This window comes from Carcharodon carcharias, chromosome 1 (genome assembly GCF_017639515.1).
Source record: "Carcharodon carcharias isolate sCarCar2 chromosome 1, sCarCar2.pri, whole genome shotgun sequence".
Lineage (NCBI taxonomy): Eukaryota > Metazoa > Chordata > Chondrichthyes > Lamniformes > Lamnidae > Carcharodon > Carcharodon carcharias.
Genome location: NC_054467.1, coordinates 248192648 through 248206291, shown reverse-complemented (window position 1 = coordinate 248206291; position 13644 = coordinate 248192648). Strand labels below are relative to the sequence as shown.

At 43.3% G+C, this 13644-nt stretch overlaps 1 protein-coding gene across 1 annotated transcript in view; it reads right to left on the bottom strand.

The window, feature by feature from the left end:
- Positions 1–13644, bottom strand: part of LOC121290148 (sperm flagellar protein 1-like) — a 115227-nt gene that overhangs the window by 12307 nt on the left and 89276 nt on the right. Inside the window, exons 6-7 of the mRNA XM_041210419.1 lie at positions 5922–6033; positions 3315–4483 (exon numbers count right to left, since the gene is read on the bottom strand). Coding sequence (XP_041066353.1) covers positions 4382–4483; positions 5922–6033 — 214 coding nt within the window. The 3' untranslated portion in view covers positions 3315–4381. The remainder of the gene's footprint in view (positions 1–3314; positions 4484–5921; positions 6034–13644) is intronic.

Sequence of the window (13644 nt, the reverse complement as noted above, 5' to 3'; positions counted from 1 at the left end):
TGCCCTGGTTAAGTGTGACAGCCCCTTAATGCTTCCTGGAGATTGCTGGCCACCACTTGGATGGCCAGAGATTAGTGTGCCACAAGGCTGCCCTGTTAGCTTGAACCATGGGGGAGACTGTTCCAAACTGGGATGCTGACATTGCAAGGGGCTGAGTCCCATGGAGCAGTGATTGCTACATGGCCAGCTTTAGCGATGAGGTTGTACAACATGTGCAGTCCACGAAAGTGCTCATGAACTTGCAGTCTGTGCTGCGGAGGTGGGGGGGAATGCATTGGGAGGGAGTCAAGGGTGGGGGAGCAAGGGGTGGAGCTCTAGTGAACTTGGTTGCACTTCGATGCCTCTGTGTTGCTTGAGTGGGCAAATAAGCTACGAGCCAGGCCCCAATCATATCGATGTGGCTGTGCCTGAACAGTCTCAGTTGCAGAGGAATGGTCACTTTCTACAGGTTTTCCAAATGTATGGCCACTTCCCTTGCCCACCCTGCCCCCCACCACTCCCCACCCCGAATGCTTGTGCACTATATTCAACGGCAGGGCTGCCCACCTCGCCAACATTCAACTTAACGGCAAGGCTGCACTTGCCCCCTGCTCCCCCCCTCAAAAGTCACCTCTGAGGCAGGACGGCATTTAACCCCGACCCCTCTGGTGCCCCTGAAGCCTGTAAAGCAACAGGCGACCCTGGTGAGCTCTGCAGGATGTGGCTGTGCACTCGGCTCCAGTTCACCCAAAGTGCAGGCCGCCAAGTGCACTCTGTGCTGTTGTGAAACATGCCGGTGTGCTTTCCCGCCAATGTGGACGGACAATCCAGCAGGGGTGCAAGAGCCTGGCAGGATGGCCCGATGATGATACGCTGATGTATTACAATGAGGTTCCTGACGACCTATGACGGGAAACATGGCCCGCTGTTGGCGGGCTGAGTGGGCAATCACCACCTGCCTTCCCGTCGTCGTGAAACCGATTGTGCCATGTTGTCCGCTCACGCCACCACCAGCCAACATGGCGGATTCCGCCCACTGACTTGCTCACAGAAACAGATTCACTTCCCACCTGGGCCCACAAAGTTTGGACACTTTACCTCAGGAGGAATTGATCAGGAAGTAGCGGGTGGGCCCTCCTCCCATGCGACAGGCCTTCCTGACCTCCACCTGCTCTGCAGACCATGTTGCTGCTTCTCATTCCGCGGGCCTACTGACCTCCACCCGCTCGACAGATCTTCCTGACCCTCCACGTAATTGCTGAACATGTGTTGCTTTTCCTCGTGGCCTTCTCCACCATCTTGGCCCTGCGCTCCTTTAGGGGCTGGTGCCTGCACAAAAGGTTGAGAGAGAGCATGCGTGCTTTGAAAGCAGAGGAGCCACTCATCTTCACACGCTGCTCCTCCAATCAGAGACTGATCCTCTCCTGAATTTACTGCTGATAGACTTGCCACTGAGCCTATCTCCTGCAAAGGCAGGAGAGAAATGGCACGTTATTGGAGGAGCAGCTTCTTGCTGATCTTTCATTCAACTTGACAATAGTTTGAACAGTGAATCCGCTGGCCAGATACAAAGGCTTTGGGGGCCGGGTTGTGGTCCGCGGGGCAGGCATTGGACAAGCCTATTCCATATAAATACGGCTCGAAAAGATTTGAACTGAGTTCTTAACTGGCTGTACAATTCAAATCTCTGTCTATGTTAGCACTAAATTAACAATCTCACTGAGAGCTCACAGCATGACTGGAGTGGGAGATGGAAAAGTGTCAGTTCATTTCACAGTATTGATGATCAGAAAAACTATAATCTTAAATTATGGCTGAAGGAGTATTTGCGATTTTTTAATAACATCTTTATTTAAAGGATTTAAATCATAATGTGGGTAAATATGGTTTTACATCAAAACTTGTTAAAATCAAGGCAAACAATTCTAAATCAATTATATAATTTTCCATTCCATTCCACAGCATCCCATTCTGTGGAAGAAAATAGTATATTCTGTGAAAGTAAATTGTCAGATACCGAGAAAACTACTTTTAATTATTGCAACTCAAGTTTCAATCTAATTAAATCAATGCTTCTCATGTACATACTCTATACTTTGTAATCCTTTGTGTTTTTACAAGAACCTTTAGCAGCTAAAGATCATACAACATTTCTAGACATTAATACCATTTCATCCCTGAACCACAGATTATAAGGCTGCTCAATTTACTGATACAGTTAATCTTCAAAGAGCTTAAACTCAAAGGGAATGGAAAGTTTGAGTGGGTAGGGGAGGCGAGGGATACGTTTTACTCAAAGTGCTAATCCATTGCTGGCTGAAAAAAAATGTAAATGATAAAAGTTTAAAAATGTAAATTAATTGAGGAGATAAATAATGAACCAGATTGTTCTGAAATTGTAACTCCCCTGACATCAATAGAACTGCATTGTTAGTCACATCACTACAGTGGCTTAGCAGTAAGGAGAACCAACACAGTACATGGCTCTCCCATTTAGGTGAGTTAAATGATATGCTGTTTTGCAAGGGCAAGGATGCTAAGCCATTGATATTGCTGGTGGATCTCTCATGATGGTACTCACAATGAGTCAGAGGATGTGCTGTTTTATCAGGGCAGGTGTTATTATATTATGTAATGTACAGTGTACTGTTTCTCACTAAAGAGCAGTTGTAAATCCTTTTCAGGCTAGCCACTATAAGGTGCGATTACTGTGCTCAGAGGCAACATCTGGTTGGACTCACTTCAAATTAGCATTTGCGTTAATTAGATGCATGATATTTGCCAAATAATTAGATGTCAAAGAAAGTGTGATGGGAGAAAATGCATATGCATGCATTGTTTACTGTTAAATTACAGAAATTTTTTTTTTTTCAAAAAGATGTCTGAGAAATCTAAATGAAAGAGAATTCCACCCCCATCCCACCACCACCATTTAATGATTATATCCTTTAATAATGTTAATTCAGCTCCTGCACAATGTTCAGTTAGTCCAAGAAGCCAATACTATCAATGGCCTCTTCAACAGTCATCATAAACATTTCAAACAAATATGAATGGTTCAAAAAAAATCTTAATCATAATTCTTCATAGCAGCTGATTCTTGAAGGAGTCCTTTTTTAACACAGTAACAAAATCAATTTACTAAAATTAACATTCGACCTACTGGTGGACTGGTGGTATACAAGACACTCAATATTAAAGTGTTAAATAAAGCACCTGTTGTGGCTGTGAATGGGACCACAGCACGCTCGTGAATAAAAGTTGTGAATGCTTTGCGGCTTGCTGAAACAGTTAATTTGATAAAGGAAGCAGAGTGTGTTCTGCTGGTCACCTACCTGCATATGCAAGAGAAAAGGCAATTATTCACTACGATCATGCTCATTGCTAACCCGAGTTAATGAACGCCATCCTGAGCTCACTCCCCTCTCAATGTCTCAAGGAGCTTTGCGTGTCATAAATGTCTTGGAGTGCAGTGTCTCGAGGCAAACGTGGCAGCCATTTTGAATATACTGAGCTCCGACAAAATACTAACAAGATGGATGACGAGTTTCTTTCTCCCCCTTGGTAACATTAGTTGTGGGAGGAATATTAGTTTGGGGGAAGCATGACCTTTTCATCCTTGAAAGGAGGTGACCAAAACTGCTGTCCTCATAGCCGTGACAAAGGAAATAAATTGTGTCGCAGTTTGAAGCCGTGAGGTGATTTCAAAATAATGGTGGCACTAAGGCAAGTGGTACAAACTCAAATTAGCTGAAAACGAATTGAGGACAGGTGCCAGGAAAATCTTCCTTTAAAAAATTTGATCAAGGCTTGGAACAGACACCCAGATAAGGCAGAAGGCAAAAAGACTGAAGTCATTTTAGAAAAAAATCAGAGCGTAAGATGGGGACACTGTGGGCCATTTTTGGAGGTATTACTTCAGGTGATGAAAAAAGGCCTTCCTCTGTGTCTATTTTGTGATCGGAGTCACTATTGCAGCTGACATGAGGGCTGAAAATGCGACACAATTACTAGGTTCCATACAAGAGTGAGGCCATAGCTCATCATCCTAAATGTGCTGAGTTTGACTATGTTGCTGAAAAAGTTACATGAACAGTTTCGTGTACTGGGTTAGACAGTGGAAAATTGCTTGTCACAATCCAGTAGACCAAGCCATAAGATGCATGCAAGTTGATGTCAGGTGAGGAAGGATTGGGGTCCGGTTGTGATGCCCAACAGCCCAAATTAGCTGCTACATCTGAGACCAGGTTCATAATTCCCTTTGACTATCTGCTATACATTTTCAGTCAGGTTGGTAAATGTCAAGAGATTTTTGTGATCATTAATCCTTTTAAACACTGATCCGTAAAAAGCTTTAATATGCTTGTCATGGCTGAAATGAGAGGTGAGAGGAAAGGCACTTTTATCTTTGCTCAGCTTGCTGCACACGCCGTGTGAGGTCATCAATTCGGACGTTTTTCAGGTACAGAAGGTGCTCAAGTCGGCGAACTTTCACCTGGAGTATCTGAAACACAATACCCAGGCTCCATTTAAAACAATGATATTGACATCGTCCCAGATCCCAGGACTTCAGCTGCAACATTAGAAGAGTGACTACACTTTAAAAAAAGTACTTCATTATCTTGTAAAACGCTTTAGGATTTCTTGTGGTCATGAAAGGAGGGAAATAACTGGAAGTAGTCCTTTCTTTCCAGTGATGAAGAAAGACTCAGATGCCAGAACTTAATTCTGCTGGAGAAGACTGAAGAGGAGGCATGATACAGAACAATGAAAGGCATAAACAAGGGTCCACTATCTGATTGACTTTTAATAAAATAAAGCAAAAAAAAGACTTAAGTTTGTAGCCTCAAAGCACTTTACAGCCCACAGAGTAATTTTTTGAAGTGCAGTTATTATTAGAATAAGAAATGTCCTCTGGCAAGCAGATTAGATATAAATAACTGTGAGAATGATTACCAATAAGAAGGAGTAAAGCAGTTCAACAAGGCTGTCCACACCACTTTCTCAGGATAGGGCAATAATATCTGCCTTGGCAGAGTCACCCACATCCCTTGAAGCAATAATAATAAAAACAAAGTTGTATGGATTAAATCTATTCAATGCCAGGTGAATTATGAGGACAAGTTGAATGGATTCGGAATAAAACCAGAAACTGTTGGAAATACTCAGCAGGTCAGGCAGCATCTGTGGAGAGAGAAACTGCGGTAATGTTTCAGGCTGTAGACCTTTCATTCGAACATGAAAACAATCCTGTCAGAAGGTCATCAACCTGAAACGTTAACTCTGTTTCTCTCTCCACAGATGTCACCTGAGTATTTCCAGCATTTTCTGTCGTTATTTCAGATTTCCAGCATCTGTAGTATTTTGATGGAAGATTAAGGGGTGACCTAATAAGATGATTGAAAAGGAATTGATGGGCTAGATGGAGAGAAACAATTTCCTCTGGTGAAGGAATCCAGAACAACCTTAAAATTGGAGCTAGACCATTTTTTAAAAATTCATTCACGGGATGTGGGCTTTGCTGGCTGCCATTCAGAAGTATTGTCAGAAAACACTTCTTTACACAACGGTCAGTAGAAGTTTAGAACTCCCACCTTCAAAATAAACCTGTTGAGGCTGAGGGTGTACTGAAAATTTTAAAACTGAGATTGTTAGGTAAAAGTATTAAGGGTTGCTGAACCTGGATGGTTAGATGGAGTTAAGATACAGAACAACGATTTCAAGAGGAAATTGGATGGGCACTTGAGGGAAATAAACTTGCTGGGCTATGTGAATAGGGCGGGGGAATGGGACTGGCTGGATTGCTTTATGGAGAGCTGGTGTGGACTCAATGAGCCAAATCGTCTCCTTCTATGACGCAATAATGACTCCATTACTCTAACAACCATGATCGAATTAAATGGCAGAAGTAGCTTGAGGGGCTCCTGTTTGTGTGTTCCTACCTGGATAGTTTCCTGAAAAGCCAGCATTGCCTGTTCTTTTTCCTCCATCAAGATCCGTACCTCTGGGCTTAGTTGGCTTTTCTGTGTGCATGCAGGTGATGCCTTCATTGGACTGGGAATTAAGACAAAACTGCAAACATTATTCATGACTGGGCCAAGAACCTGTGTAGAAATTAAAAGAGAAATTCGACTAGCAGATACCTATCCGTTGACCAATTTCTGAGTGGCACAGTGACCGAAGGAAATTTATTTGTTTTGGCTAGGTGAAAAAACTCAACCTTCCCTCTGGTTCCTTTGCCAATTGCAGTAACTTAATTCTATTACCTCTGGCTACTGAACTTCAAGGCAGTGGAGACAGTTTCTCTTTTTCACTTTTATAGCTCCATGCAAGAAGGACAAGTTGAGATCAAAGGAAATAGAAATAATTGTTCTTGTAGATCATTCTACATTATGTTTCTTTTTATTTCATTGATAGTTGGGGCTTAACTGTGCATAAATTGGGTGCCACATTTGCCTACATAACAATACTATTGTATTTCACAACTGATTGGAAGTAGTGAAAGGCATCTCCCATGCATGTTTCTCTTTAATTGAAGAAAATAAACAGGCTGGGATATCCTATGTTTAAATCTGATCCCTTTGCTTTCTTTTTGCTGGGTTAACAAGAAAAATTAAGACAGGATAAGGCGCTGAATCCCAGTTCGGCTGTCCAAACTTGTGTCAAGTAGCTTACAGGCGCTCTGTTCAGACGTGCATTGACTTTCATCCACTTCCGTTGGGACCAGGCAAGCCAGACACAGTGAGCCAGAGGCTTCGTAGTGATTGCTGGCTTCCCCTCTGTCCAGGGTACAATAGATTGCACACATGTGGCCATCAAGTCGCCAGCAGGTGAGCCCGGTGCCTTTGTCAACAGGAAGGGCTTCCACTCCATGAACGTGCAGATAGTGTGTGATCACAGGATGCTGATTCTACAAGTCTGTGCCAGGTACCCAGGCAGCTCCCACGATGTCTACATCCTCAGACACTCCCAGGTGCCAGGGCTCTTCAGCGCTCCAGCCCGGCTTGACGGATGGCTGTTGGGTGACAAGGGCTATCCTCTCAGAAGGCGGCTCATGACGGTGTGAGAAAAATTAAGACAGGATAAGGCGCTGAATCCCAGTTCAGTCAAAGCTTTGTGTGCAATCAGCCTTTTTTCCCATCTCTAATATTTTTATAACTAATAAATAGAGCGTTCAAAGAAAACAAAAAAAACACACAATTTGCTTTAAAATCTTGGATTTGTTCGGGCCAGTGTTCTGGTGAGCAATCATTCATTTTAGTAGATTTTAAGGAATCTCCATTCCAGTACACTCTTTTTCTAGATGTGCTTACTACTAATATCTATGATGTTTCCTTTTAATAATGGATTAAATACATATGAACAATGGTGGATAACAGGAGGCCCAATGGTCGATCCACAAAAATGACAGTAAAATTCCATTATTTTTTAAATTGCTGTATGTAATTGTTTTCCCGACTATGGGCAGAAAATCTCCGTTGTGCGGGGGCGGGCCCCTCACGTCTGCCTGCAAATTGGTGCGCAGTGACGCCAGGTGAGCGTCCTGACATCACCGTGCGCCATCACGATATTTTGCTGGGCGGGCGTGCATTGATGTCCGTCGCCCACTGTTGAAGAGTCATGCGGACTAGAAACGTTAATTGTGTTCCTCCCCGCAGATGCTGCCAGACCTGCTGCGTTTTTCCAGGTATTTTTGTTTTTGTTTTGGATTTCCAGCATCCGCAGTTTTTAGCTTTTATCCAAGTCTATCCAACCTTTCTTCATAACTTAAATGTTTCATCCCAGGCAACATCCTGGTGAATCTCCTCTGCACCCCCTCCAGTGCAATCACATCCTTCCTATAGTGTGACGACCAGAACTGCACACTGTACTCCAGCTGTGGCCTCACCAAGTTTCTATACAACTCCAACATGACCTCCCTACTTTTGTAATCAATGCCTTGATTGATAAAGACAAGTGTCCCATATGTCTTTTTCACCACCCCACTAACATGCCCCTCTGCCTTCAGAGATCTATGGACACACACACCAAGGCTCCTTTGTTCCTCAGAACTTCCTAGTGTCATGCCGTTCACTGAAAAGTTCCTTGTCAAATTATTCCTTCCGAAGTGTATCACCTCATACTTTTCAGGGTTAAATTCCATCTGCCACTTATCTGCCCATTTGACCAACCCGTCTATATCTTCCTGTAGCCCAAGACACTCAACCTCACTGCTAACCACCTGGACAATCTTTGTGTCATCTGGAAACTTACTAATCCTACCCCCCACATTGTCATCTATGTCGTTTATATAAATGACGAATAATAGAGGACCCAGCACAGATCCCTGTGGTACGCCACTGGACACTGGTTTCCAGTCACTAAAGCATCCTTCTGTAATCACCCTCTGTCTCCTACAGCTAAGACAATTCTGAATCCACCTTATCAAATTACCCTGTATCCCATGTGCATTTGCCTTCTTTATAAGTCTCCCATGTGGGACCTTGTCAAAGGCTTTGCTGAAGTCCATGTAAACTACATCAACTGCACTACCCTCATTTACACACCTGGTCACCTCCTCAAAAAATTCAATCAAATTTGTTAAGCATGACCTCCCTCTGTCAAAGCCATGCTGACTATCCCTGATCAAACCTTGCCTCTCCAACTGGAGATAGATACTCTCCCTCAGAACTTTCTCCAATAGTTTCCCTAGCACTGACATAAGACCCACTGGCCTGTAGTTCCCTGGCTTATCTCTACAACCCTTCTAAAATAGTGAAACCACATTAGCTGTTCTCCGGTCCTCTGGCACTTCCCCCATGGGCAGAGAGGAATTAAAAATTTGGGTCAGAGCCCCTGCGATCTCTTCCCTTGCCTCCCTCAGCAGTCTGGGACATAAATCATCTGGACCTGGAGATTTGTCCACTTTTAAGCCTGCCAACATCTCCAATACCTTGTCATTCCCTATATCAATTTGCTCAAGAATCTCGCGGTCACTCTCCCCGAGGTCGATACCTTCATCCTCATTCTCTTGGGTGAAGACGGATGTGAAGTATTCATTCAACACTCTACCGATGCCCTCTGGCTCCACCCATAGATTGTCCCCTTGGTCCCTAATGGGCCCTACTCTTTCCCTGGTTCTCCTCTTCCCAATGATACACATATAGAATATCTTGGGATTTTCCCTACTTTTACCAGCCAGAGCTTTCTCATATCCCCTCTTTGCTCTCTTAAGGTCCACCCTGCACTTTTTGTACTCCACTAATGCCTCCGCTGATTTGCTTCCCTTGTACCTGCTAAAAGCCTCTCTTTTCCTTCTCATCATATCCTGAAAATCCCTGGTCATTCATGGTTCTCTGGACTTATTACTCCTTCCTATCACCTAGAGAGAACATGTTGAGCCTGTACTCTCCCTATTTTCTTTTTGAACGACCCCCACTGCTCCTCCATAGATTTCCCCACAAGTAACTGTTACCAGTCTACCCTGGCCAGATCCTGCCTTAATTTACTAAAATCCACTCTCCCCCATCCAAAACATTTTTTTGCAATTTGTCTATTTCTTTGTCCATAACAAGCTTAAATTGTACCATGTTATGGTCGCTATCACTAAAATGCTCCCCCACCGCCACCTCAGCCACCTGTCTGGCTTCATTCACCAGAATTAGGTCCAGCACTGTGCCGTCCCTTGTTGGACCCTCTACATATTGACCTAAAAAGTTCTCCTGTACATATTTTAAGAAATCCACTCCATCCAAGCCCTTAACACTATGTCTATCTCAATTTATGTTGGGATAGTTGAAATCACCAAAAATAATTACCCTATTATTTTTGTTTTTACACACCTCTGCAAAGTGTGCACATTTTTGCTCCTCAATTTCCCTCTGACTATTTGGGGTTCTATAATAAACACCTAATAATGTGGCTGCCCCTTTTTTATTCCTAAGCTCTACCCACAAAGCTTCATTTGATGCCCCCTCCAAAATATCATCTCTCCTTACGGCAGTAACTGACTCTTTAACTAATAATGCAATGCCTCCTCCCCTTTTACCCACTCCCCTGTTCGCCTGAAGATTCTATATCCCGGAATGTTAAGCTGCCAATCCTGCCCCTCCCTCAACCACGTCTCAGTGCTGGTTACTATATCACAATTCCACATGTCAATCCTCACCCTTAACTCATCCGATTTACTTGTAATACTCCTGGCATTAAAGTAGAGGCCATTTGCCTTCCCTATTACCGGTTGAATTTGTAAGTTAGCTTTTTGGGATTCATGGACAAGGATTCCCAAATCCCTCTGTGCTGCAGCCTTCTGCAGTCTTTCTCCATTTAAATAATATTCAGCTCTATTCTTCCTGCCAAAGTGCTTAACCTCACATTTTCCCATATTACATTCCATCTGCCAAGTTTCTGCCCACTCACTTAACTTGTCTATATCCCTCTGTATATCCCTCTTTGTGTCACCTTCACCACTTGCCTTCCCATCTATTACATAACCTGTCCAACCTTTTCTCATAAGACAACCCGCCCATTCCTGGTACTCGTCTTGCAAACCTTTTCTGAACTGCTTCTAACACATTTACACCTTTCCTTAAATAAGGAGACCAGACCCCTGGCCTCCTGGCTCCAGGCCTATTTTACAGGCCCCTGACCCCCGCTGTTCCCTAGCCTCCCTACTGGCTCCCGGTCTTTGCTGCTCCCAGACTTACTTACTGAGCTCCGGTCCAGTGCTCACATCCATCTCTGACCTTGATTGCTAGTGTGTTAATGATGACAGGGAAGGGGAATCAGCATGGGACTGGGGAGGGTGGAATGGCATGGTGGGGGGGTGGAATGGCATGGGTGGGGGAACGGGGACGGCACAGGAGAGAAGCTCGGAAGAAAATATGAGATGGGGAATGGGACTGGGATCATATAAGAGGGAAAGGAATAGAATAGGTATGGCTTGAGGGGAATGGCATGGGAAGGCTGGGTTGGGGATTTAAATAAGTGTTGTTACAATAAAGATACTAATTTCATCGCAGAGGTTTTGCAGTTCTCTGCTTGTATCATAATAATATAGCCAAGCTTTATTCATAATAGCTCACTTGTCCAAAAAGGAGGGGGGTAGGGGATGAAGGTTACATCCCTCGAAAATCCTACTGCTTCCATGCAGCCATTAAGTTGACGAGACGTAGCCAAAGTTTCATACTTCAGCAGCTGAGTCACAGCTCTGAATTAAGTTACTTTCCTGGAATCCATAGTGAATTTACCAAAATTGTTTATTGTGTAACAAACAATTATCTTTCAGACTGGGACTCTTTTTCAAAACAGTTACGCTATCTGTGGAACTTTTCTGTCATGTGGTAGCAGACACTTGTGCTAGCACAGAACAAAGCATACAAGGTTGTGCTGGTGGATTCCATTTCTCTGAATCACAGGGAGTGCAACCAAACTGCCCAATCCATTCCTTGCACATGCACAGCCAGGGACAGTCACGCAACCCGTGTAGTCAGGCAATGCGCGTCACCAGGCAACGCACACAGTTAGGAACATGCAACCAGGAAACACGCAACCATCAGGCAACCCACAGTCAGGCAATATGTCACCAGGGAATGCATACAGCCAGGCAGTGTGTCAGGCATAAAAAGTACTTGCGTGGTTGTGCACCCCTAATAAAATACATACCTCAGTTCATTTCGAAGAGGTGAAAATAAACCTTGTGAAGTGAAAGGAAAACTAGGGGAGGTTTGCCAAGGGCATAGGCAAACAGTAGGTTTGAGCTGACTTTTGAGGAGGGGAAAGATGTAAAAAGTGGAGATATTTTTGATTACTTTCAGGAATATGGATCCAAAATGACTGATGGTCCAGCAGGTGGAGAGTAAAGGTAAGAAGGGGAGTGATTTTTAAATGTGAACCGAAACAGAACATGTTGGAAATACGCAGATCTGACAGCATCAGTGGAAAGAGAAACAGTTAACGTTTCACGTAGATAATCTGCATCCGCAGTATTTTGCTTTTATTTTAAAGTTGATCGGTTTAGGGATAAAGCAGTGAACATAGGTTAGCTAGAACATGGACAACTGGGCCTTAGTGTTGGTCCAGCTATGAAAGTCGGGCTTTGGATAATTTACACTTTGATGATAGGTAACCAACAAGTCATTGTGGAACTTGAGTCTCAGTTGACGAAAATATAGATAAGAATTTTGAAAACTTGGAAGCAAAGATCTTGGTACATTAAAAAAAGGAACATAAAAGCAGACTGTAAAATCTTCTATAAGTATGTAAAAGAAAAAGATTAGTAAAGACAAATATAGGCCCCTTACAGTTTGAAACAGGAGAATTTTTCATGGAAAATGAGGAAATGGCAGAGCAATTAAAGAACTACTTTAGTTCTGTCTTCACGGAGGAAGACACAAATAACTTCACAGAAATACTAGGGAATCAAAGGTCCAGTTTGAAGGAGAAATTGGAGGAAATTAGTATTACTAAAACAGTAGTGCTGGAGAAATTAATGGAACTGAAAGCCGATAAATCCCCAGGGCTTGATAATCTACCTCCCAGGGTACTAAGGGAGGTGGCCATGGAAATAATGGATGTGTTGGTTGTCATTTTCCAAAATTATGTAGATTCTGGAAAAGTCCCAGCAGATTGGATGGTGGCAAATGTAACCCCGCTATTTAATAAAGGAGGGAAGGAGAAAACAGCACATTACCTCAGCAGTAGGGAAAATGCTAGAATCTATTATAAAGGATATGATATCAGGACACTAAGAAAATATCAACGGGATTAGGCAAAGTCAACATGGATTTATGAAAGGGAAATCATATTTGACCTACTGGAGTTCTTTTTGGATTAACTAGCAGCATAGATAAGGGAGAACCAATGGATGTGGTATATTTGGATTTTCAGAAAGCTTTTGACAAAGTCTCACATAAGAGGTTAGTGCGTAAAATTAAAGCACATGGGATTGGGGGTAATATATTGGCAGGGATTGAGAATTGGTTAGCAGACAAGAAACAGAGAGTAGGAATAAATAGGTCTTTTTCAGAGTGGCAGACGGTGACTAACGGGTACTGCAGGGATCAGTGCTTGGGCCCCAGCTGTTCACAATAAATGTCAATTATTTGAATGAGGCAACAAAATGTAATATTTCCAAGTTTACTGATGACATGAAACTAAGTGTGAAGTTATCCACTTTGGGAGGAAAAACAGAATGGTAGGGTATTATTTAATTTGGTGATAGATTGGGAAATGTTGATGTACAAGGGACTTGGGTGTCCTTGCACACCAATCACTGAAAGCAAGCATGCAGGTGCAGCGAGCAGTTAAGAAGGCAAATGGTGTGTTGGCCTTCATTGCGAAAGGACTTGAGTACAGGGACAAGAATGTCTTACTACAGCTGTACAGAGCCTTGATGAAACCACACCTGGTGTAATGAGTGCAGTTTTGGTCTTCTTACCTAAGAAAGGATATATATAGTTGCCACAAAGGAAGTGCAGTGAAGGTTTATCAGACTGATTCCTGGGATGGCAGGATTGTCGTATGAAGAGAGATTGGGCCGACTAGGCCTGTATTCACTGGAGTTTAGAAGAGCGAGAGGGGATGTCATTGAAATATATAAAATTCTGACAGGGTTTGACAGACTGGATGCAGGAATGATATTTCCTCTTGCTGAGGGGTCTAGAACATAGGGTCACAGTCTCAGGA